The sequence below is a fragment of the Crocuta crocuta genome, unplaced genomic scaffold (assembly GCF_008692635.1).
Source record: "Crocuta crocuta isolate KB4526 unplaced genomic scaffold, BGI_CrCroc_1.0 scaffold143, whole genome shotgun sequence".
Classification (NCBI taxonomy): Eukaryota; Metazoa; Chordata; class Mammalia; order Carnivora; family Hyaenidae; genus Crocuta; species Crocuta crocuta.
Window position 1 is genome coordinate 6,333,681 of NW_027529175.1, and position 25,313 is coordinate 6,358,993.

Genomic DNA, 25,313 nt, shown 5'->3' on the forward strand with positions numbered 1-25,313 from the left:
AATGCAGATGCAGCTCTCACCAGTAAATATTTATTGATTAAATATTCTCTCACAATTAAAATTAGACCTATAATTGCTTATGTTTTTGTTTGCTGTTTGTTATTTTAAGCATTTGTATCTACTTTTCCAAACGTCCTCTAAGGTAGGTTACAAGGTTTTGAGATTGAACTGTGGGAAGTTTTGATGAAAACACGTTTAAGACCTTATGGTGCAATTTTGTGTTTATTAAGGATGTGCTGCCTCTAGGTGGAAAGCCTTCATGAATGATTTCGTCCCGTTCCTTTCCTGCGGCTCTCAGTCTCCGTGAGTCGTGGTTGAGATACCCTGAGTGTGCCGCAGGGCAGCTGGCTTGGCCCGCGGGCAGCCTGGGATTCAGTGGGTGGAGGAGCAGGAGGGGAGGGGACAGACACTCTGCTTGGTTGGTTGGAATGGGAGGGAGGGTGTAGGTGGGTAGAGTCTGTGAGCAGGAAGGTCGGAACGTCAGGGAAGGAGCATGCGGGCTTCCTTGTGCAAATGTGCTGCTTGGCTGATTACAGGGGCCCCTTGCCTGGGGACAGAGGTGCCCCTGCCATTGGGGGGGGTTGGGGTGGGTCAGGGCTGCAGGGCATCTGGGATCACATGCCGCGGGGAGCACAGAGCGCAGGCGGGCAGGAGCGGAGCGCGTGCCGAGGGCAGGCTTCTCATTCCCAGTTTCTGCAGGTGCTTCGAGGTGGGGAGCTGGGGACCAGCCAGGACAGACATGGACTTGGCAGTTCTGGACCTCTTTCAGTTGATGGATGAGTTAAAAAAAAGTGTGGGGAGGGGCGCCTGGGTGGCTTAGTCGGTTAAGCGTCCGACTTTCGCTTGGGTCATGATCTCGCGGTTCGTGGGTTTGGGCCCCGCGTCGGGCTCTGTGCTGACTGCCAGCTCAGAGCCTGGAGCCTGTTTCAGTCTGTGACTCCCTCTCTCTCTGACCCTCCCCTGCTCATGCTGTCTCTCTCTCTCTCTCCTAGAAATAAAAAAAAAAAAAAAAGTGTAGGGCTCAGTGAGCCAAGCCTGTTTTTCCAAAGTGGGGGGCACCAAGAAGGGAGGGGCGGTCCCAGGGCAGCGCAGACTCACGTGGACGGCAGGCCAGGCTTCGCGGTGATGGTGGGATGCTTCTGGAACATCTTGAAGGGTGTGTTAGGGGCCTTGGGTGGGGGAGATGTAGCTGGCCTTGGACGAGCAGGAGCCAAGGTGAGCCGGCCCCCCAGGAACGGCAGGCAGACAGCCCGGGTAGGGGTGGGGGTGGGGGGCCTGGGCAGCCAGGGACCAGGAGCCGACGGTTCTGAAGGAGCCGAGTGAGGGGTGACGTGACTATGTGTCTGGAATGGGGAGGTCGGGACTCGAAAGGTCTGTTGGTTGGTTCCTTCATTCATGTGATCAGCATTTCCTGGCACTTTGTGTCTCTGGCACTGTGTTTGGAGCCGGGAGATAAGGAGAGGAAAGGACCAAGTCCCTGTCCCTTATGGGGCCTCCAGAAAAGGGGGAGTCCCTGCCCTCCTCTGTCTCCCCCAGGACAGACCGGGGTTTTGCTGCATGGGAAGGAGACCATTCTCTCAGGAGTCTGGGCCCCCAGTGCTCTGCTCACCCTGCGCCTCTTTCTATGTGTTTTCACTTGCTTCACAGCACTTATTGAGTGCTTGCTGTGTGCCCGGCTGTGCCCGTGGGAGAGATGCCCGCAGAAGTGGTGATCTCTGGGTGCAGGGCCGGGGAGCAGATGGGTCGGTATCGTGAGCAGGGCCTGGCCAGCAGGAAGAGGGTGCCAGGCCGCTCCTGGGGGGCATCGGAAGGAAAGCCAGGACAGGAAGACGGGCCGGGGGCAGGGGTAGCGGCTGTGCGGGCCTGGGGCTGCTGGGGTGGGGCCTGGCCTGTTCTGGGGCTGTGCTCCTCACTCAGGGAGAGTGTGCTCCTCTCCACTGCTCTGCGCTCTGGGCCCGTGCAGGCGAGCAGGGATGCCATCCAGTCTCTTCGTGCCCGTGCACAGTCCTTTGGGGGGTGAGGACGGGCCCTGCGCATCCAGGTTGAGGGGTGCTTGTCAGACATGGACCTGGGTAGGTGGAAGGAGGTCAGAATTCTGGGGGCTGTCGTCTCCTCGCCTCGAAGCGCTCGTCTCCTGGTTACTCCCAAGCGCCCGTCCCAAGCGTGTTTCCTGCCCTCAGAGATGTGGGGAGCTCGGCGCAGGAAGTTAACCCCGCATTTCTGACCCGGCAAGTGTTCCTTGCGCGTCTGCCCTTGGCCCTTGGCAGGTGCTGGGTCGCAGGAGTATCTGGGAAAACAGTGGGGAGAAAACCTAGCAGGCACTTCGGGGCCATGGGGTGCAGAGAAGGGTCTCCCCAGTCCAGGCCACCTCTCAGGGACTCTCTGAACCCGAGGCCTCACATTCCACTCCCCTGGGCCCACAGAGCAAATCGGAGCCTTGGGGTGTACCCGGGTTTGCACCGGCTCCAGCCTACCCCAGGCGGGGGTGGGGGGGGGGCAGAAGGCAGGGGCATGGGGGCTTTGGGCTTTGGGCTGCTCTCTTGACCCGTGCTTTTTCGTTCTGGGTGCACATTCATGTGACCTGGGAGCTGGGAAACTGTTGGTCTCGGAGTCCCCCAGGGTTGGAGAGGGATGCTGNGGCCCAGGTGCCTGCTCGACCAAGAGTGTCCTCGAGGCCCAGCTGGGGCCCAGGTGGGGTCTGGCTTGTCCCATCCCTTCTGCTTCCAGGACCCTGACCCCAGGACCGAGGAGAATCTGTCATTTGTCCGGTGAAAAAGGACAACCTGAGCTGTATTTGAATGTGGACCTCGTTCCAGACCTGGCAGATGAATGACTTTTCTCCCCCAGCATGTTCACGACTTGTCATCACTGAGATCCAGTGGCTTGTTGAAGAGCACTGTTCTTACCTGATGAGTAGGAAATGCTGCTTTAATAAAGAAAGATGGGAAACTCGGCTCCTGTCATTTATGGAGGACCGACGACATACACTCTGGTCTAGAACATACCATGAAGCCCCCATCAGTGCTCTTCAACATCTAAATTCCATGCAAGTGCGGCAGTAACTTTTTAAAAATTAGTGCGGTCAAAAATCATATTCTTTGGCTCATTTTAAAAAAATAACTATTTCAGAAACATCGAACAAAAACTAATTAAACATTTAACATTTACGCTAGTGAGCAGGATGTTTAGAAGTGGGAAGTGAGATGCTGGCGTCCTCGGGTCCCGTTGCGGTGTGTTGAGGCCGGTGTGTGTGTGAACCCAGTGGGAGGGGCAGCTGGGTGTTTGTGTCACGGGGATGGGTTGATGTCAGCATATGCACGTATTGTTTTACATTCATGATTAGTGTTTTTATGGCATGCTAATACGGCAATTAGGTTTTCTGTAGTTGTGTCATTTAAAATTCATTGCGCACACGAACATATTTCGTTTGCATAATTTCTAGTCTGGCTTAATTATCGAGAGGCCTCAACTTGCATATGTGTGTTTTCCTTTAGGAATGAGTGTCAGGAGTGTGTGTGGGGCATTTTATTGCCTGTGTTCCCATTACGACATGCTTGCCTTTTAGATTTCTCCTCCAATGAGTGAAGTTAGAATCGGGGGGAGGGAGAATGCTTGAGTCCTCGTTCATGGTCACGAAGAATCCTTTGGTGGCGCTGCATGTGACTGGTGCAGGGCTGCCCACACTGTTCCCTGGCTTTTCCCTTGTGGCCCCGCTGCCCTGGCCTGGCACACGGCGGGGCCTGCCGCCTGGCTGCCACGTGCCTGCCCCTGTGCTCCTCGCCCGGCGGCAGCCTGGACACAGTGCCCCATGAGATCCGTGCAGTCGTGTGGCCGTTCTCGGGGCGTTTACTCTGTCCCTCCACACAGCTTCTTCTTCTGTCTTCTCCACCACCAGTGCCAAGCCCAGAGCCACCCAGACCAAACCCAGAGCTGTGCGCTGGCCGATACGGTTTTTCACGAGGATGCTCACACATCTTCCTCCTAGGGCGCGCATGGCTGTGGCCGTCCTTGGGGAGTGGTGACCTCAGTAGGTCCGCACGGGGAATCTGTGGTGCGCCCCTCAGTGTTCTGGGCGTGGGGGGCGGGAGTCTCTGTGAGCACCGGGCAAGAACCTCTGCGGGAGCTCGGGAGACAGGCGACGTCCCCGCGTCTGAGCGTCTCAGAAGCTGAGTCAGGAAGCACCTGGAGTCCTGGGAGGGACACCGAGGTCAGAGTGCTGACCCGGAGGGGGCAGGGCAGCTGTCTGAAGAGAGCTTACTTGTAGTGGGGTCGCAGTGGGGATCAGACAGCCGCCGGGGGGAGGCAGCTGAGCTCCAGCGACCACGTGTTCTCGGTCTGGCTGATGCCGCTGTGGCAGGGGAGGTGCTAAGGGGACATATTTTGGGGAAAGGCTGCCGTGGGCCTCGGGCCCTGGAGTGTAGACTGGAGGTGAGAAGCTGATTCCCCAGGTCGGGGGCTGCTCTGTGTCTGCAGCCTCTGTCGCAGCAGCCTGGCCTCACCTGCGCCCTGGTGTGGGAGGGGGGGTCTCAGGCCCAGGGAACGGGGTGCAGAGAGAGGCCAGAGGGGCTGGTGGCAGCGTGGGGAGGGCGTCTGCCTCTGTGCAGGGCATGATTCCTGGGTGTGTTGCCGAGAAGGTGGCCTGAACTTGCCGTCCTGTAGATTCTCGGGGTGGGAAGGAGTAGAGAGGGCTGCACTAGGCATCTCTGCCTCCCGGAGCTAAGCCCAGGGTCTGAGGGTCCGAGGGTCTGGGACATGTGCCAGAGCCCAGTGAATGGTGTGTGCACGTGTGCATGTGTGTGTATGTGCATGTGTGTAGATGACTCTATGGGGCAGGACCTGTTCCCTGAATTTGTGCGAGTTGAGCCTGGGGTCCCTGAGAAGGACAGTGTCAGGTAAGGGCTGTGGGAGCGCTCAGGCTGAGCTTTGGCTGCAGTCTGTGCTCAGGCCCTGTAATTCGGCCATAGAGACCGTTCCTGAGCCTTTCCTCTTCCATGAGCAGGAATACTGCCAGCCCACCCGCTCGGCAGGCTTCAACGCCGGGCTCCGTGCAGCCCCAGGCTTCAAGGCAGCGATCTGTGCGGCCCCAGGCTTCAAGGCCGGGCTCCGTGCAGCACCAGGATTGAAGGCAGTGCTCCCTGCAGCTCTGTGCCTGGTGAGCAGTTGGCCTGTCTCTTACTTGGCCTGTGGCTGTGGCCTCCTGGAGGCAAGGAATTGTTCTCCTCGCCAGGTGATGGCCATGGGGACTGAAGTCCCAGTGCGGTCAGATGGGTGCGGTCCCTCCTGGTGCTTCCCAGGAGGATGGTCTCTGATGTGATGAGGCTGCGCCCCTCCTCAGGTCTGGGAGTCCCCCTGGGGTGGGAGGCCCCCCGGCAGGGGCAGGGAGAGCACCCCGTGCCACTGGAAGAGGCCTGACTGTGGAGGCGCCGGGGCAGGTGGTTTCTGAAGTAGGGCCGGCGGTGGCAGGCGCTCCGGGCACGCCCGGCACTCCAGTGTGCGCGGGGGTCCTCGCTGCTGTCGCCGTTCCAAGTGTGTGAATCCATGTGCCTTTGGAGCAGGAGCATCTCTCGTCTGGCCAGAAAGTAGAGGTGCGTGGGTCACAGCCACCCTGATGCTCAGCGATGGGAACTTTGTCGTCACCCTCTGGTGAACGTGCCCCTCCCCGACCTGCTAAAGTTGAGGCAGGTGCTCCTCAGGGGGGCCTCTCCTCCTGCTGCGGAAGGTGGGGAGGGGCAGGGCTCCTGGAACGGAAACTGCTGCCCTTCCTGGCGGGTTGCTTGGGGAGAAGCATCAGGAGCCTTCAGTGCATCCAGCGTGGCCTTGAACGAACAGCTCACTTTCGGGGATTTTGCCTTAGGAAGAAGTCAGACGTGGCTGACTGCCATGTACTTTAGAATACCGGACGAGGAAAAGATTGTCACGATGTTCAGAAGCGGGAGGTTGAGCATAAACACGTGCAAACAGAAGTACCTGTGGCGGAAGGCCTTCGGGTTGGCAGACTTTCTGGAAGGGGCTGGGTAGCGGTGTTGCAGGACAGATTTCAGTGCCTGGTGACTGCTCGGCTCTGCCTACGTACAGCGACGGCAGCCGCGCACGGTTCGTTCCTGAGGAGGCGCGGCCGCGTGTCAGCCCAGCCTTGTTCACAGCGGTCTGCAGTGCGCTGTCCTGCGCCGGCCCCGCCCAAGGCCATTGCTTAATGACAGTGGGGACACGGTCATGATTTCAGAGTGAGATGTGGAAGCACAGCCGGTTGGAGAAAGGACATTTTCTTACAAAGGATGGGAGAAGGACTAATGAAGGATTAATAAATGGGACCACGTTCAAGCCACGAACTTGCCTTCATCCAGAGACGTCGTTAGTGGGGAGAAGAGGCAAAGCGCAGGCAGGAGAGACTCCCAGGGGACACGGTGTGCTGCGCCTGCACACGAGTAAGACCCCGCGGAAAACGCAGCCACGCTTGTGCACGCATTTCACAGGTGCAACAGCTCCATCCGCCTTCTGCTAAATGCAGAGTGAAGCTACCGTCTTCTTTTTCTAAAGTTTATTTATTTTGAGAGAAAGAGAGAGAGAGAAAGAGTGTGAGCACATGTGCATGAGCGTCAGAGGGGCAGAGGGAGAGAGAGACAGAGAATCCCAGCCAGGCTCTGCTCGGCACAGAGCCTGACGAGCTTGAACCCATGAACCTCTAGATCATGACCTGAGCTGAAGTCCAGAGCGAGACAGTTAACTGACTGAGCCCCTCAGGCGTCCTGAAGCCACCTTCTGACAGAGACCACCGCAGGCCCATTGGGACGGCTGAAATGAATAAAGTTGGCAACACCAAGTGTTGGCAAGGATGTAGAACAGTGGACACTTGCACGTACCTCCAGTGCGAGTGGGATCACTTTGGAAAACCCTGCAGCAGGGCTGTGGACCCTGGGCAGAGGCAGGGTCCTCCTTGGTAAATACCCAGCAGAATGCATGTCGTGGGCCTTGAAGGGCAGGGACAAGCACGTTGAGAGCACAGAGTGGGAGCAGTCCAGATAGGCGCCTGCTAACGGGAGCACACAACAGTGAGGGGCACACAACAGTGAGGGGCATACAACAGTGAGGGTCAGCCACTTTCCAGACATGAATGAGCTCTTCAGATGTAACACTGAGTGTAAGCAGCCAGACAGAAAACCTGATTTCATTTACAGAAAGTTCAGAAATAGGCAACGTTTACTCCATGTTAGAAGTCAGGGACTTAGCTCCAGGGAGGAGGTTGAGGACAGTGGTGAGGAGGCTCCCCGGGGCCTTGAGCCGTGTTTGGTTCGTGGTAATGCCTCCTTCTGTTGGGTGAGTGTGTGCTCACACGTTATACTTCAGTGTGTGTTTCTGGACAAGAGGCGTAACAGTATGACCCCGGTGTGTGAAAGCAAACGTGTGCAGGAGAATCAGCGCTCCTGGAAATGCCTTGGAGAAGCAGAGGATCGACGCGCTCGCACAGCTGAGAAGACCTGGCCGATTCAGGCCGACCTCATCAAGGCCGGTGACTCTCTGAGCTCTGCTCTCCTGCAGGTCAGCTCTTCAGGGTGGACCCGCAGCCTGTGGCTCTCCCGCATGGTCACAGGGCGGCTGCCACAGCTCCAAACTCTGCACATTCTGCCTGATTCACAGGCAGCAACAAAGAAAAGCCGCGGGGCTTGACTTTTGTGCCTGCTTTGGGTCCCCTCTCTGCCTCGGAACTTGTCAGCCCCTGTGGCCAGAGCGGTGGCCCCTCAGGAACAGTCCTGAAGGAAGGGGACTGTGGGTTGAGAGCAGGGACGTGTGGTTCCCGGAGGACCGCCAGGGCTCTGAGGAACAAGGGAGGTAGAGATGTTCAGCAGCAGGCGCAGTGAGGTCCACTGCAGATGTGGGAGCATTTTAAAAGGCGGAAAATACCATGGGGATATATTTGTTCCCTTGCTCGTACATGAATTCACTTAATAAAAATTTGGCCGCCGTGTGGCTGGCGCAGTGAGGTGCTGGCTCCGGGGGGCCTCATGCCAGGAGCGGCTGGAGCTCTGAGGGACCAGCCCGGCCTCGGGGGTTGGGTCAGGTGTCCTGAAGGAGCACCGTCCGAGAGACGCTGGGGGGATGAGCAGGAGGTAGGCGGGTGAAGCTTGAGAACACCCAGGGAAGAAACGGGGAGAAAGTCTTTCCTGTGTAGGACAGAAGCAGCACTAAATATAAAAGAAAAACTTTATAGGTTGGATCTCATGGAAATTTAAAGCTTCTGCTGTTTGAGACAAAAAGGCAGGCCCCAGATTAGGAGAATATAATCTTAACACGTATTCGCTTTCAGAAACACAGAACCATAAAACTCACTAGGAAGACAAACACCCTGATTTACAAAATGGGCAAAAGATTGGAACAGACACTTCGCCAAAGAAGAGAAGCGGTGGCGGACGGGTACATGACAAGATGGTCAACATCATTAATCATCAGGGATGTGCAATTAAAGCCACTCAGTAGAATGGCTGATATTTATGTTTTTAAGATTTTATTATTATTTTTTTTAAAGTAATGTCTCTACTGAGCGACTGAGCAACTCTACTGAGTTGGCTTGAACTCCCAACTCTGAGATCAAGAGGCACATGCTCTGGTTGAGCCAGCTGGGAACGCCCAGAATGCTAACATTTAAAGACGGACATGGGGCACCTGGGTGGCTTAGTCGGTTAAGCGATCAACTTCGGCTCAGGTCATGATCTCACAGTTCATGGGTTTGAGCCCTACGTCGCGCTCTGTGCTGACAGCTCAGAGCCTGAAGCCTGTTTCGGATTCTGTGTCTCCCTCTCTGAGATCTTCCCCTGCTCACGCTGTCTCTCTCTCTCTCAGAAATAAATAAAAAAACATTAAAAAAAAAAAAAAGATGGACAATACGGGGCGCCTGAGTGTCTCAGTCGGTGAAGCACCTGACTTTGGCTCTGGTCCTGATCTCATGGTCCATGGGTTCAGGTCCTGCATCAGGCTCTGTGCCGACAGCCCGGACCCTGGAGCTGCTTCGGATTCTGTGTCTCCCTCTCTCTCTGCCCCCCCCCCCCCCATAAATAAAGACTGACAACACTAAGTATCAGGGAGGGCGTGGAGCATCTGAAGTTCTTGTACTCTTGGCTGGGGTGTGAATCCACGTTGTTGCTTGTAAAATGTCTGGCAGTTTCTTAGGAAACTAAGCACGTACGTACGTGATGAGCTGCTCCTCTACTCCTAGGTGTAGAAGTGGAAGTTCATAGCCATAAAAACCGTGTACAGGAATATTTGTAATAAGCCTTATTCATAATAGCCCCAAACCAGAACCAGCCCAGGTGCTCTGCAGCAGGCGCGTGGCCGGCAAACTGTGGCTCCTCGGTTCAGAGGAATATGTCGCAACGATCAGAGGAGCAGACTGCCAGTTTACGCATCAGTTTGGAAGTGTCACAGGGACAACAGATTGAGTGAAAACAAAGCGTGCGTCCCGAAATGATTCCATTCGTGCGAAGTTCTTGGCTGGGCCTCGGCGATCCGCGGTGAGGGGGTGTGCGGCTCCCTGGGCTCTCCTGGTTGAGGGGGGCTGGACCGCTGAGGGCATGGGGGAAGGTTTTGGGGTGATAGAAATTCTCCATATCTTCGCTGGGGCCCTAGTTACCCAGCTGTGTACCTTTGTCAAATGTCATGGAACTGTTTACTTAAAAGAGGCACATTTTATGTTATACGTGACATATCAGTAATGTGGATTTAAAGAGTAGAAGCAAAGAGGGGTGCCTGGGTGGCTCAGTTGGTTAAGGTTCTGACTCTTGATTTTGGCTCAGGTCAGAATCTTATGGTTTGTGGGTTCAGGCCCTGCATCGGGCTCTGCAGTGACAGTATGGAGCCTGCTTGGGAGTCTCTCCCCCTCCTTCTCCCTCTGTCTCTGCTCCTCCCCTGCTTGTGCTCTCTCTCTCCAAATAAGTAAATAAACTAAAATTTAATAAAGTAGAAACAAAGAAATAAAAAGCATATACGACACCAAGCAGTCTGGCCCTGGAGACTGGGCTCTTGGTGACCACGCTGAGCTGCCTGGTCCTTCTGGATTTGAGTTCACTTCATGTCCTGGGATGGCAGCTGCCAGTCGCCCAGGAGTCTTTGGAGAGAGGAAGACATTTGCATAAGGGACGATCTCTCCGCATGTGCGTCTGTGTACACCTGCACACCTGTGTACACCTGCACACCTGTGTACATGTGTGTATGTAGGAGTGTACACATGCACACACAGGTACCATGGTCACAAGACCGCACCAAATTCTGAATTTGTTGAGGCACACGAGGCATTTAGAACCAGGGGTCCGTCTCCATCCTGCCCTTGGAGAGCACGAAGTTCAAGCCTGGCTCCGGTCTGCCTCCCGCTTCTGTGGCCACGAGTCGAGTCCGACCGGCTCGGCGAAGGCTGTGGGCGTGCAAGTCCAAGCCGCCCTTTGGTGCCCCGGAGACTGGCTTCCTGCCGTGCTTGATGTCCGTGTCCGTTTATCGCCCTGTCCAGTCTCAGGGCACCACGCCCACTTACGACAGGCCCCTCTGTGTTCCAGACTTTGTGAGTCCACATTAACCACGCGCACTTTTTGTCTCTGTTCTTTCTCCCCCAGGGTTACCTTCCTGCCAACGTGGACCGAAGACCAGCCACGCTCCAGAGAAAGCAGAGAGAGTACTTCGCGTTCGTTGAGCACTATTACGACTCGCGGCATGACGATGCGCACCAGGACACCTACAGGCAGGTGGGTGCCTGTCCCTTGCCCCGCGTCCCTCGAGAAGCCCCGGCTCGGTGACGGTTTGTGGGAGGAGCTATTCCCTCTGGTGCGTCCCTAACTGGGCCACAGATCGGCGTTTGCCGGGACACGAGTAGATAACAGTGTGTCCCTGCTGCTTCCTCCTGTGCCCCTTTGCTCACCTCCACTTCTTTCTGTGGCAGTGACGGGGGTGTGTTTAATTGGGGTCACAGAGCAGGTGCCCGGGGTCCCCTGGCGGTGCCCCGAGACCTTCCTCGGGAGCTGCCCTGCGTTTCTTGTGTCAGTGAGCTGCTGTCGGCCCCGCAGGCCCCGGGCAGGCCTGTCGCCGTCTGCTGGGAGGAGGAGAGTCTGTGGGCTTCGTGGGCCCACGGACTCTCGGGGGCATGCAGGGGTGTGGTGTGGGCGGACCAGAGCTGACTGGTCAGCTGGATTTGGGGGGCAGTTTAGTCCACAGCAAAACGTGTAGCCAGTGTATCATTTCTGCTCTCTCGTTTGACACAAAATGGGTGTAATTATGGCTTCTTCAACAGTTGACAGTGTGTATAATGGGAAGAATACTTAAAATTGATTTACAGCTCACAGTACATGCAGAATTTGCTGTTAGAAAAGCTCTTGGAGGACTTGATCATTCTTACTGTCTTTGTAACGTGTGAAAATTCAGAGTGGTTTGTGCTGCCTTCATTCATTCATTCATTCATTCATTCCATTCATTCATTCATTCCCGTGCTACCTAAACAAGAGGCAGTTCTTAGTTGGTAGCCCTGCGTCCTGACTTGCCTGAGAGATGTTAGTACTGAGCACTTCTGGAAACCCCACTTCCCGGTGAAGGAGCCTTGCCGAATTTTCTGCCTCCGATATGGGCTCTCCACACCTCTTTGTTGCTTTGGTGGCGATCTGTTATAAAGGTCCCAAGATAGGCCTTCCCTCTGGCTAATAACCCACGGTTCTTTAAGGGGATGGGTTTTGGAGAGTATCTTCCTCATGGGGGGGATATGGTAGGGGCGCGTGAGAGGGAGGGCTGGGAAGAGGGGCCGGAGCCTGCCTCCCCTGCCTTCTGGGGCGGGGCCCCTGCCTCTGGCCCCCCTGCCTGGGGGCTGCGGCCCAGCACTCTGGGAAGCGGATTTAAGAGAGATCACATTTGGATTTGGTCGGGCGAGTAGTAGCTTAGCTGGTGTATCTTTCCACTTCACTGATTTTAGCTGATGGTCCATTTGGTATTGTCTTGAATGTGTTTCTGATGAATTTTTATTCAAGGCAAAGACTTCCACAGGATGACACCTAGCATCTATCTGTGAGATTTACCAAACTGTGTTCTATTATGAATTTCTTGAGGGAAAGTTAATTAAAAACAGGTCGCGTGCATCTTTATTCAGTTACTGTGATAGGTAATAAAAAGCTTGCATATTGTTGTGAATTCCCCAGATGTTTCTACGGTAACGTTGGGGGGAGACCGTGACCCATGGCAGTGATGTGGGCTCCCTTTGCTGCCAGGCAGGCCCACCTCCTGGGGGTGGACACCGTGCTTTCCTCTGCGGCCACCTCCAACTCCCGACTTGGTCGGGGCAGAGCCCGGTCCAGTTTGGGGCACCGGGCACCCTGGCATCTCCCTGTGGCCCTTCGAGGGGCCTGCTCGCCCTCCCACACCGCCCGCTCCCACAGCCCTGTGTCCTCTGTGCACCGGCTTCAGTGTCTGCTGGAACACGTCCTGTCCCGCGCACACAGAGTTGTTCAGATCAGAGACTCATCCGGTGTGTCCGCCCCACTCTGGGATTTCTGTGATGGCTGTGACCCTCCCCCCCCCCCCCCCCCCCCCNCGTACGTGGGGAGCAGGTGGCCCGGGGGGCACACACAGCCCCGTGTGTCCAGCTCTGTCCCGTCGGCACAGACGACAGCAGGCGTAGGTACGGTGCCTGCTGGCCCGTCCACGGGAGCCGTGTTTGGAGGGTGGCCCTCGAGGGTGCCCTGGCGCAGGGGACGCGATGGGCTGGAGTCGTCTGGCCCCCTGTCTGGACCGCACCCCTCCCTCTCAGCACCACTGCCCGCGGGGCTCCAGGCGGCAGGTCACGCTCACGTCTCCACTTCTTCTCTTCCTCCCCGTGTCGCTCAGGGGGCCTGGGGCTGACAGTGTCCTCCGGGCCGGCTCCCCAGCTCTCTCACCTCCCTGCCCGCTGTCCTTCATTGCTGCCCCCTGCCCTGTGCTCCCTGAACGCCGAGTCCGCTGGCTCTGGCCCCTCCCGGTCCTCCCCCTGGTCCTCCCCAGGTAGGGGCTGCCTATGGGCTGCTGGCGCCCAGGCTCTCACTGAGGGAGGAGCTCCACGCAGGGGCCTGTTAGTGCGGACGCGGCCGCCACGCCTCGGATGCTCTCCACCCCGGCGCCCTTCTCCAGGCAAGCCCCCGAGGGGCGCGGCAGGCACCTTCTAGACAAGGATGCGAGCCCGGCCTCAGGGATGGCGCCCGGGCTGCAGTGCTCGTAGGGCAGAGTGAGGACGCCGTCCTGGTCTAGTGGTCACTCACGTGCTGACGGGAACGAACCTGACGTTGACTCCTTCTTGGCATTACGATGTGTCTGCCTTCCTTCAGGCCTTTTCCTGGTCACTGGGGATGGTGACAGCGTTGGCCAGTGGAGGCTGTGCCCGGGGGACGTCGGGAGCCAGCCCGTGGTGCCTGCCCACGTCCCGAGGATTCTTCCTCTTCTTCCTCGTTGCCGCTTGAACCTGTGGGTGTGTCGTCTGCAGTGTGGGAGGCTCGTTAGGACCCTCGGGTCAGGCGGCGCTCAAGCAGGGGGCAGCCGGCGCCGGCAGAGTTGTTTAAGTGCTTCCCTGGAAAAGTGCCCCGGGTCCCCGCGGAACTCTGTGAAGTGGAGAAAAGTGTGGCCTGGGTGCCAAGAAGAAGCTGTCACAGCCGAAAACTTGTACGCTATTGATGTACCTGAATTGCTCCCGTGTCAGAGGCCGGGAATCAATGTCTACTAATTGCTATGGATCATGTTACTAAAGAGCCGAGGGCCTGCTCTCTTCCTAATCAGGCAGCAGCAGCGTTCTGTGTGGGAAGTGTCAGCAGGCCCTCTCACCGGGACCTGGGGGGGCGTGCACCCTAGAACCCGCCCCTCGTCTGGAGCAGCAGGCGGCCCGAGGAGTCGAGGAGTCGCTGGTTCCAGGGCGGGAGCGGGTTAGAGTCCAAGGTCAGCGTATCCCTGCTGTGGAGCGTTGCTCCTCTGACCACAGCGCTTACGGTGGGTGACATTTCTCATCCTTCAGAATAACCCTCTCCCGTCTCTCCTTGCGTCTGCAGATCCACATAGATGTCCCCCGAATGAGTCCGGAAGCATTGATACTCCAGCCCAAGGTGACAGAGGTAAGAGCCGGGATCCGAAGTTCCTGGGGACAGTGTCTCCCTGGGTCTAGGTGCCGGGTGCCCATGGAACTCGTGACGTGGTTTGTGCGGCTGGGGTGCTTGACCCCCCAGTGCATGGGGGTGGCCCTCGAAAACGTCCTTATGGACAGGAATCTGTGTTTTGTGTGTTGTACTGACACGGACGGAAGACACGGGTACGTGTGCCTAGAGCGTGTGCTCGTTCATTCTTCCCGCACGAGGGGGGAGCCCCACTCATGTCGGGCCCGCCGTGTTGGAGCTGCCCACGGTGCTTGCCCTGCCCTCGAAGGGCCCCCAGGATGCGAGTGGCCCCTGACTCTGTGGTCCTGCCACCTCAGTGTGTGTCGTGTGCCCTCGTCTCTAGTGTGTGCTTTCCCTCTGCGGCGTTTTCTGAGATTTTGCTCGTCTGTGTGTCCGCTTGGGTGATGGTCCATCACTCAGATATTGGACACTTTCTGTGGCTTTTTCCTGTCGCCGGATGCCTGTGTCATGTCTCACGTGTTGTGATCAGGCGCTTCTCTGGGGCGTTGAGGAGACAGGACAGTTGTGCCGGAGGCAGGGGGTGAGCCCGGGAGGCTGTCAGGCTGGTGTCCATGTGCTCCTGGGTGACCTGCGCCCCTCAGACGCTCACCTGCAGGGGTTCGAGTCCCACGCTCCTCATCCACAATCTGTGTCCATGAGCTGTGTCCACACTCCGTGTCCATGCTTCGTGCCCACAATCTGTGTCGACGCTCCGTGTCCATGCTTCATGTCCACGCTCCACATCCCCGCTCTGTGTCCACAATCTGTGTCCACGCTCCGTGTCCATGCTTTGTGTCCACAGTCTGTGTCCATGCTCCGTGTCCACACTCCGTGCCCATGCTTCGTGTCCACAATCTGTGTCCACGCTCTGTGTCCATGCTCCGTGTCCACACTCCGTGTCCACGCTTCACGTCCACAGTCTGTGTCCACGCTCCGTGTCCACGCTTCACGTCCACAATCTGTGTCCACGCTCTGTGTCCATGTTTCATGTCCACGCTCCACATTCCCGCTCTGTGTCCACAATCTGTGTCCACGCTCCGTGTCCACCCTCCACATCCATGCTCCGCGTCCACACTCCGTGTCCTCCTAACTCGTGTCCATGCCCCATGTCCAGGCTCCTCATCCAGGCCTCGTGACCACGCCCCGCACCCTCCTCGCTCTCGTGCCGGCGGGCTTTCTGCTCCTGCTCTTCCTCTCCACGTCTCTGCCCACTGGTGGCAGTGGGCATCTCTTCCTGTGATAGTATTTCCGTGGCCTCTCTTCGGGGAGGTGTCTCTGTCTCTTGCCCATTTCTCTTGTGGGTGGTTGATCTAGGTCTTACCGGCTGCCGATCTTACATGTTTGGGATTCTAAACTGTCAGCCGGCGTTGCACACGCGTCCTCTTGGTCTCTGGCCGCTTCTCGCTTCCTTCTGGCTGGCTGTGAGGACCGGAAGGAAGTTCTCAGTCTCAGTACGGCCGAGTGTCCCGGTCCCTACTTCTGTGGCTGGTACCGCTGTGCTTTTGAGAAATCTCCTACACGTACCGCGTGCGGCTCTGCTGCCACGGGGTCACATGAAGCTTTGCTCATTTGCCCTTCACACCCACGGGTTTCGTTTCGTTCGTCTGTACTTGCCGGCTGCGTGCAGCGTGAGGTAGGCCTCCAGTGAGCTCGCCCCTGAAGTGACCCGTCAGGGCCGGCCTCCTGTACGGCCTCCGGCTGGTCTCCCCGTGTCCGCGGCGTCCCTTCTGGCGAGCGTCCTCACGCCCACGTGCGTGCGTCTGTGTTCTCGCTCTTGTCCCAGCATTCGAGGGGTCTTCCTCAACACCCACCTGCCGGTGACCTCAGCCGCATCCCGAGTCCCGGTGCTGCCGGGACCCCGGTGCCCTCGTCCCTCGCCAGGCTCAGGCCTGTGCGCTCCCACCGAGTCTCCCCCTCAGACGCCCGGGGCGTGTCGTTCCGTTTTTGTCTCTGCCGTCTGTCTGATTCGTGGCTGGGGCTGCGCAGAATCTGTGGATCACATTGGGAGAACGGACGCCTTTATGAGCCGTCTCCGTCGCCATGAGTGTGCCCGCTCCCCAGCTCCTAGGCCGCCTGGAGCGCCTCTCAGTGTGCTTGGGACATTCGTCTCGTAAGAGTCTTGTGTATGTTTCACTAGATTTTTCCTCGGTTACCACGTTTTTTTGCCTTTGCAAATAGCATCTCTTTAAAGTGGGTTTTTTTTTTTACAGTTTGAAATACTTTGCATCTTACTTGCTCCAGCGAACGCACTTTTATTTTTATTTATTTTTTAAATTACTTTTTAAATTATTATTTTTTTTAACAAATAGTTTATTGTCAGGTTGGTTTCCATAGAACACCCAGTGCTCATCTCCACAAGTGCCTCCTCCATGCCCATCCCCCCCTCCCCCCAAACCCATCAGTCCCCAGTTTGCTCTCAGCTCCTCCTTCTCTCATGCGCTTGTGTTGAGCAGAAACCCTGGGTTGTGAAAGCGGAAGTGCTGTAGACTGTGGCACACAGCAGGAGGGATTGTTTCCCAGGACGTAGTCTTCTTGAGACACTGGTTTCTGATTGTCGTTCTCAGTGGTTGTGCTTAACCATCTCTGCAACACAAAAGCAGATCTAACCTTTTTTTAACTTACTTTTTCAGTGGAAAATAGAGTCTGCCCCAGGTCTTTGGTTTACGGTCATTTTTATATTATTCCTGCCACTTGACACGTCGCCTGTGGAGCGGAGCGCTTGGGGTTGTGGCGGCTTCGCCCAGCGGGATCTGCCGGACAGGTGTGTGTCCCTGGCTCCGGCACGAGCTCGCCGGCGGCGAGGCGGCTGCCACCTGTGCTCAGCGTCACCCCCGCGGCCCCGGCACCGCGTTTCCCTCCACCCGCGGGAGCGTGGAGGGCACGCCCCTCCTCTTACACCTCCTCCCTGGCAGCGGCTGGCAGCGCCTCTGCTTCTGTCCCGTGGGGCCAGAGCGTAGTCATGTGGCTGTGCTTGACCTTCCGGAGCCAGGGCAGCATGACTCTGATTTTAGCCGGTCCCTGTGCCTCACTGATGTCTGGGCCTTCCNCTGCGGCCTTTGTCTGGGGGCTGGACCGTAAAATGCACCCACTGTAAGTGCACAGGTAGATTCATTTAGACGTCTGTGCTTGGGACTGTGACAACATGAACCACTTGAATCATGATCGAGAGCATTTCCGTCACCCTGAAAAGTTGCCCTGCTCCCTTTGCTGTCAACCCCCTGTCCGCACCCCGCACCCCTGTCCCCACCCTGCGCCCCTGTCCCCACCCCGTGCCCCGGTAAGTCCTGATCTGCTTTCTGTCTCTCTAGAGTTTCACCTGTTAAGAATTGCATGCACTTGGACTCACACGAATTGCACACTTCCGTGAGTGCCTTCTCCTAGTGCTTAGACCCTTGTCCACGTCATCACGCGGTGCTGCTGAGTAGGACTCTGTTGTCCATGTTGCTGTGCCCGGCGTGGTGACCCGTTCGTCGGTTGATGGATACCTGGGCTGTTTCCAAGTGTGGGTCTTCACACACTCACACACACACACACACACACACACACACACACATACACACACACACACATTTGCTACTAACCTTCGTGTAGACATCTAGCAGAGACCCCTGCTTGCCCCACTCTTGCGAGGACCTAGGAGTAGGGTGCTTGTGTGGCGTGAGTGGGAGTCTACATACTGTATTAGAAACTGCCAAGCGATTTTCCCAAGTGGCTGTGGGGTTTGCATGCCCGCCAGCAGCGCGTGAGAGCTCTTGTGCGGAGTCCTTAGCGGTACCTGGTGCTGGCCGGCAGTTGTAGTGGGTGTGTAACGGCCTCCGCAGGGTTACAACTTGCCCTTCCCTGGGGACTGAGGCTGTTGCGCACCTTTGCATATGCTGATTTGTCAGGAGTAGGTCTTTGATGAAGTGTCTGCTCCATTTGTGCTCACTGTTCAGTTGCGTTCAGAACCTTGAGCTTGCCTGTTTCCCGGGCTGGCTCCACCTGGAAATCCCTACTTTGTGGGGGCTCAGCTCCATTTAGGGGCCTCAGGACTTGCTGCCCTGCTGACAGGGAGGTCTTGAAGTGAGCAGGGTGCGTGGAGTCGGGCTGGATAGCCGTCACCCCGCGGTTTGCAGCCAGAGAGCAGAGGTGCAGCTGGAGGCAGGGGCCTTGGTCAGGGGTCACCGCCCCGCCCCCCGCAGGTGGAGCAGCTCCCTGGGGCACAGCCGCCTCCGCGGGGGTTTTGTTTCGGCCGAGCTCCCTCCAGGGCCTGAGCTGCGTGCGCCACAGAGCCGCACTCAGAACAGCTGACCGGACCCCCCTCGCCCACCCACCCTTGACCCCTGAGTGTCTGGGTCCCTCTGGGCCTTGAGACCATACCTGGGAGGTTACCTCGCCAGACGCGCCAGCCCTGCGAGGCCCTGCTGCCCCATTCCCGCCGGGTTCGTGTGGTGTGACTGCCCGTCACGCCGCCACTCACTCTGCGTGTCTGTCGCTCCCGTGGGCAAGGCCCCGTCCGCCGCGTCCTGGGCACCCAGGACACCTCCTGCGACCTCATGCAACTTAGGAGATTTTGTTGAAATTGGTAATTAATGTTTTTATCCGCTATTGTTGTTTGAAAGTAAAATTCATGAATTTTTCGCTTCTCGTTTTTTTAGTCTTTCGTGCAGTGTTGAGTTCGCTCAGTCTATTACATTAAAAAAACCCAGATTCTGACCCGTGGCCCCACGGCTAGTCCGGTGGGTGCCGTGAGTTTATTAGGGGAATGGTGTTCAGATATCTCTGCGGGGCCTTTTCTACTGCTCTGTCATCTACCAAGTGACTTTTCCTTCCTGGTTATTATATTATCTGCCCGCTGGTTATCTGCTTCTTAGAGCAGTTTCACAAATTAGGGAAATAAGATGCTTTTTCCAGTTGGCCATGGAGAAGTGATGTCTCATTACATTTAAACAGATGCGGAGGATAATGAAACATGCAGGCTTTTAAAACCACATTATTTACGTGCAGTTCTTAGAATTAGTGTGCCGCGTTTTCCATGGCCCCGAAGGACGGGCGTTTTCCAGGAGGCAGACGGCAAGGGTCGTTCAGAGCACCCTGCACTCGCCGTAGACTGACTGTGTCCCGAGTGGCGTGGACCCGCCCACAGCAGAGCCGGCGCTGGCCGGGAGGGTGAGCGCTTCTGCAGGCCCTGGGGTGGCTCTGGCCGCAGGATCTGGGGCCACTCGAAGGGGGTTTCTGGCACTTGCACAGGAAGGCCCCTCAGCAGCCCGCTCTGCTCGGCCGCCCCACTGGGCCCGCGCCCGAGCACCCCGGCCGGCCCCGCAGCGCCCTGTGTCCCCCTTCCAGCCCCTGCGCAGGGCTGTGGGACGCGCCCTTTCAGAGTCCCTGTCCCGTTACCCCCTCCCCCCGAGGGGCAGCCTTCACGCCCGCGGCCTCCCTGCTGCCCGACGGGCACCGTCGGGTGAATCAGCGCATCCGTGGACTGTCTGCCGGGATTGTGGCCGTGGCTGAGGCCCCGCTCTGTCTGCTCGGACCGCGCGGGCTGTGAGGGCAGGACGCGGGGCCCTACGTCCCCTGGTGTCCGCAGCGGGACGTGGCGCCTGGCGCGGTGAGGGAATGAGTGGCAGAGTAAAGCACACAGTCGTCACGTGCGGGCGTTGGTGGGGCCTTCCTCGTGCCAAGGGGCACCTGAGGGCCCTCAGAGCCCGGGCGCGTGGTGGTGGCCACTGTCCCACCTGCGCGCAGCCTCTCACCCCTCGTCTCTTCGTTTGGGCTCCTCCCTGGGCCTCTGCCCCACCGTGGCGGCGCTGTGGTTGCGAGAGCCCAGGACGTACTCGGTTGTTTGGTGGTCAGTTCACCGAACTCCTCTGGTGTGTGTTTTGGGAATCGGGTCCATAGATCTTCCCTCTCCTGTCTCTCTGATATTCCGGTAAAATCTATCAGAGCAGAGGGATTTCTGTAACATTTCTGTTCACATTTAAGGAAATCATGAAAAATTAATGCACAGATGGTCACTGTCAGATGAAGAAAGAGCAAGAACTAGTGTCTGTGAAGCCCCCTCGGTGTCCTTCCCCACGTGTCTCCTGTCTCCCAGCAAGTGACCGTTCTTGGTATTTTGTGACTGTTCTCTTGCTTTTCTGTGTGGTTTTATCATGTGTTTATATGCGAATGCATGTTTTTGTCCTTTTTAGTTTTTATTTTTTAATGGGATTATTCTAAATATATGTTTGCTTGCCTTTTTAAAATTTTTTTTTTTTTTAATTTATTTCTGAGAGAGAAGGACAGCATGAGCAGGGGAGGGTCAGAGAGAGAGGGAGATACAGAATCTGAAACAGGCTCCAGGCTCTGAGCTGTCAGCACAGAGCCTGATGCAGGGCTTGAACCCACGAACTGTGAGACCATGACCTGAGCCGAAGTTGGACACTTAACCGACTAAGCCACCCAGGCGCCCTGTGTGGTTGTCCTTTATGTGACATTTTTTATTAGAGAGAGAGAGAGAGAAAGAGAGGCAGAGGCAGAGAGAGAGGGAGACACAGAATCCAAAGCAGGCTCCAGGCGCTGAGCTGTCAGCACAGAGCCTGATGCAGGGCTTGAGCCCACGAACTGTGAGACCATGACCTGAGCCGAAGTCGGACGCTCAACCGACTGAGCCCCCAGGTGCCCCCGGTGGTTGCCTTTTAACGCACATTTCAGATTTGTCACAGGCTCTTACTTGGTGCCATTCATCAGGTGTTAGAATCCACACGGGGTGGTGTTCGTCGTATTGTGTTACAAACATTTGGGTTGTAATAGTTGCTCTGGGGTTTCTGGGGACGTGGACTGACGGCTGTCCCAGTGGAACTGTGGACGCNCCCATGGTGCGTGCAGTGCTGTGAAGCCTGTGGCTCACGCCTACAGCGCCTTGTTTTCAGGCTTCTGAGATCAGAGCTGCGTAAGTCCTCGTGAGCACAGCGACATTGTCTGTGGATTTTGTTTGGTAGAAGGCAGAGTGGCCCGGCTCCCTGAGCACCCCAAGCGGCCGCCCTGGTCCTGCCTGGGGGGCCCATGGAGGGCTCGGCAGGTTTACAGAGTGAAGCTGGGCAGCGCTACCCTCCCAGGAACCTTCTGTGCCAGAATGTCTTTCAGTCTTTTAGGAAAGAAATCTTTCTTGGTTGCTCAGGTGTCTGGAGTTCGGTCAGCGGACCGGGCGTGCTGGTCACATTTTCATTTTTTTCAGCCTGCATGGTAACAAGGAATGGCAACTGCTTTTCCTACTGTCGTTCAGCATAAATTGATCCATAGAAAAGATATTTCCAGAAGAGTTTGAAATCGGAACTACTTTTAACAGATTCCTGCTCTCTGACAAAGACAAGAATGTCAGGAACATCGGCAGAACTTGAATTGCCTGGAAGACCCCGTGCGCGATCATCGTTAGAGCCGCTGCAGCTCGTTCTGTCTTCATTCAGCATCTCCGTACACGGGGCTCTCCTGCTTTATTGTCCCTTGGCAGGTGATCCGCTGCGGAAGCTGGCGGCGCGCTACTTACTGANAGCCAGCACCTCGTCTCCACGTTTCGTGCCCCAGCGGCTGGCAGATCGCCTGGCTCTCTGTTGGACCACGCTGTGGGGGCTGGGACCCCTGAAGAAGTGCCAGGGGGTGGGTGGGCTGTGTCCTCAGCACTGTGCTGTCGAGGGGCGGGGTGCCTGAAACAGTAGCGACACCATGAAGTCGCGGAGAAAATGGGTGCGTGTGGTGCCGCCTCTGTTCTGGCCGTGCACAGACTCCGGGGAGGCAGCTCAGGCAGGGTGCTTTTTGGGACCCTTGAATTTGGAGACTAGTCCCGAATTGCTGGCGTTCCCCATTTCAGAGTTCTGGGGAGGGTCCGTTTCGTCACCTGGCCCCTCAGAAACCTTGAGGGAAGAATGTCCTGAACCCCAGCCTGGGCCGCCCAGTCTCTCTGGTGCTCCCACCTTGTGCCCCCAGGCAGGCAGGTGGGGCCGAGGCTGGGGTGCCTGCGGTCCAGTGGTATAGACGGGGCTCTGCTGGAGGGTGAGTTCCAGCCCCAAGCCCAGCTGCCCTGGCACGTGGCGGAAAGCACGGAGGCAGTGCCCTGCAGCCTCCCTGTGCTGGCCCCGGGGGCTGGGCTGCCCGGTCACTAGCACCAGGGCCCTACGTCCGCTTAGGCTGCTGGCCAGCTGGCTGGGTCTCTGATTCCTGGCTTGGCTCCTCTGGCTTCTGATCCTTGATTTTGGTCCCCCCCCCCCATTCTTCTTGGTTTCCTTGTGGTGCTTCACACCAGCTCTGGCCTCTGGGGCCTCCTCTCAGCCTGGGCCGGGGGAGCTCCGGGGAATCGGGATGTGTTGTGAGGGCCTGGGCACTGAGAGGTCTGGTGGTGGCCCGGACCGACCTCTTCTCCTAGCACTTTCCTTGGTGGGGNGGACACGCAGGAGCCACTTTCCCTGTGGGGGTGTCTCGGTAGTGGGTGGTGAAGACTCCTCTCGGATTCTGCTCGAAGCTGAGACTGTGTGAGCCATGGGGCACTGGGGCCTCAGGAGCCGGCATGGGCAAGCGCCTCCTTCCAGCTGGTCTCCAGGCCCATCGGGGCTGCAAATTCAAGGGAACCGGTGTTTAATCCGTATGCCCTCGAAGGGTCAGGTTATGAACTTTGAAAGCACCTGCTTGGGAAAGGTGAGAGGAAAGCGGTTACTTGTGATACCTTTACCAGCCCGAGAGCCACAGCTCCGCAGGGCTCCACGCGGGCTTTGGATGGGAGCCGCAGGTGTCTGACGTGGGGTAGGGGCCCTGCGGCCCGCGGCCTGGGGAGTGGGCTCCCTTTTCCTTGTGACTCGTTCTCAGCGACATCTGATCTGCGCTCAGCTTGTTATGATGGTGACCAAATGGCAAAATAGTTTCAGGGTGACCCTCAGAGGTCCTGTCCCGATGTGCTGATGGTCACACGCACTTTCCTGGCCTCTGTGGTGGTGCTGGGCCGCTCAGGTGGGGAGCACTGTGCCTCGAGTCTTCCGGATCTTGTTATGAGCGCGGCTGTGGTCCTTGAGATGAGCTGTTGGGGGCAGGGGAGGCACTGGGGATGCTGAAGGGGGGCACTGGGGACGCTGGGGCCCCACGGGACCATCTCGGGTGATTTGGGGATGGAGTTCTGAATGGTGTCGAGTGACTTGGACTCAAACCTTCACTAGTTTTTGTGATTTCAAACGAAAGCAAAACAGAGGCGCCTGGGCGGCTCAGTCGGTTAAGGGTCTGACTCTTGGTTTCGGCTCAGGTCCTGATCACATGGTTTGTGGGTTCCAGCCCCATGTTGGGCTCTGTGCTGATGGAATCCCAAGCAGGATGGAATCTGCTTGGGATTCTCTCTTTCTCTCCTCTCTCTCTGCCCCTTCCTTGCTCGTGGATGCCTGCATGCTCACTCCCTCTCTCTCTTTTTCTCTCAAAATAAATAAATAAACTTAAAAAAAAACAAAGCAAACTCATGAAGTGATTTAAAGCAAAAAACGCAGGATAAATCATAGCAAGAAAGGAGAGAAAGCAGCCCTCAGCCGGGTAGCCGCCTGTGCCGTGTCCCAGGAGGCCTGGCCACGGCCCTCCCACCTGTGCGGCCTCTGGCGGGCGGGTGAGTTAGTTTTGCTGCCAGGACATTTAGCTCTGTCCCTGGGGTCCTGCAGCAGCCCTGTCTCCCGGGGCCATGGGGCCCGGCCCGTCCTGACCCCTGCAGCCGGCCCCTCCCCTCCCCAGAAGGGAGCGGGGACGGGAGCTGGAGGGGGGCCTGCTGCGGTGCGGCCGGGGTCACTGGTGAACCTGGGGACCCCGGGGTGGGGGTGCTGGGATTCTTGCTGCCCTGCGCCTCCTGCAGGGCCCCTCGCCCCTGCGCTGCTGCCCGGCGCCCCTCCACATGATGCCCTCGTCGGCTTGCAGGCAGTGCGGGACCTGACGTTCCGCTCTGCCCTGGATTTGTGAGCTCCTGGTGTCACCAGGCGTTCCCCCTACGTGGAAATCTTTTCTAGGTTTTCTCAATTAATGGAAAGTTTTCTCGAGGGAGTCCAGACGAGGCTGATCTGTCTGTCACCTTGTGAGAGAGAGGCTCCTGCCTGCCACTGTAGGTAGATGGCTGCTGCTGCCTGTTCTGACTCCGCTGCCGGCGGAGTAGGGCACGTGGCACAGGGGCTGCCCGTGGGGCCGGCGTGGGGCCTGGGGCCTGCATGGCTTCCTGCTGTGTCCCCGGCGTGGCAGGACGGTCTGACACAGGAACGGACACTGAGGGACCTTTAGGCCAGCTCTTTACCTTCTCTTCCCCCTTTCCTGCTGAAGAAACATGAATCCTGGGAGTTTTTCTTATTTTATGAATTAACGGCTGTTGCAGGGAGGTGGCTCTGGGAGCAGCTCTGTAGATAGCAAGCACTGGGCATGCTCAGCCAGAGTGGGCGCAGGGGTGAGGGTCATGTGAGCCCCTGCGGGACCAGGGGAAGTGATTCCGTTGGTGTGGACATTGGTGTGTGCCCAGAACCGCGGTAGCCGCTGGGTGGTGCTGTCTGTAGTTGGGCCAGGTGGGACCATTCCCCAAGGAGAGTGCTCAGAAGCTTCCAGAAGGCAGCCTGGGTGCCGATGGGGCTGGGGTGAGTGCTTTGACTCACCCTCACCTGGCATGGTCTCCACGTGCCCAGACCTTGACTCGTGGCTCGTGGATGGGACAGTCTTCCCAGAGGAGCACGGACTCGGCGCGTGGGACCAGGTCATCGTGCAGAGAGTGGTTGCTGTGACCCGGCACGCTGGCTTCTGGAGCTCCGCGTTGTCCCCTGCCTCTGGGCGCTCCCAGCTCGGCGCTCCGCCCCCCTCCCTCCTGAGGAACTCCTCATCAGCCTTCGCAGCCCTGTGTGCCTGTTGCCTCTTCTTCAGGGTCCTCCCCGCCATGTGCTCCCTGCACCCCTTCCCCTCAGTGCGGCTGCTGCTCCACGGCCCGAGTCAGTTTCCCCTCTGGCCAGTGGGGCCCCCAGGGTCCCGACTGCCTGGCCTCCAGGGAGCTGGGTCTGGGGCACCGCGTGATGCAGAAACAGAGTGGAAGGAGCTGGCCGAGGTCCCGGGGTGCTTGGAGCTGTGTCCCCGGCACCGGAAGGTCAGGCGCTCAACAGTGGCGCAGGCCGTGGAGAGCAGAGATGCGTGGGGGTCAAAATGAAGGGTGGGGGCCCGGATCCATCATGCGTCTGTGAGGCC

At 57.6% G+C, this 25,313-nt stretch overlaps 1 protein-coding gene across 1 annotated transcript in view; it reads left to right on the forward strand.

The window, feature by feature from the left end:
- TBC1D22A (TBC1 domain family member 22A) overlaps positions 1-25,313 on the forward strand; it is a 213,395-nt gene that overhangs the window by 87,822 nt on the left and 100,260 nt on the right. The window contains exons 6-7 of the mRNA XM_077757903.1: positions 10,596-10,724; positions 14,028-14,090. Of these exons, the coding sequence (XP_077614029.1) occupies positions 10,596-10,724; positions 14,028-14,090 (192 nt within the window). The remainder of the gene's footprint in view (positions 1-10,595; positions 10,725-14,027; positions 14,091-25,313) is intronic.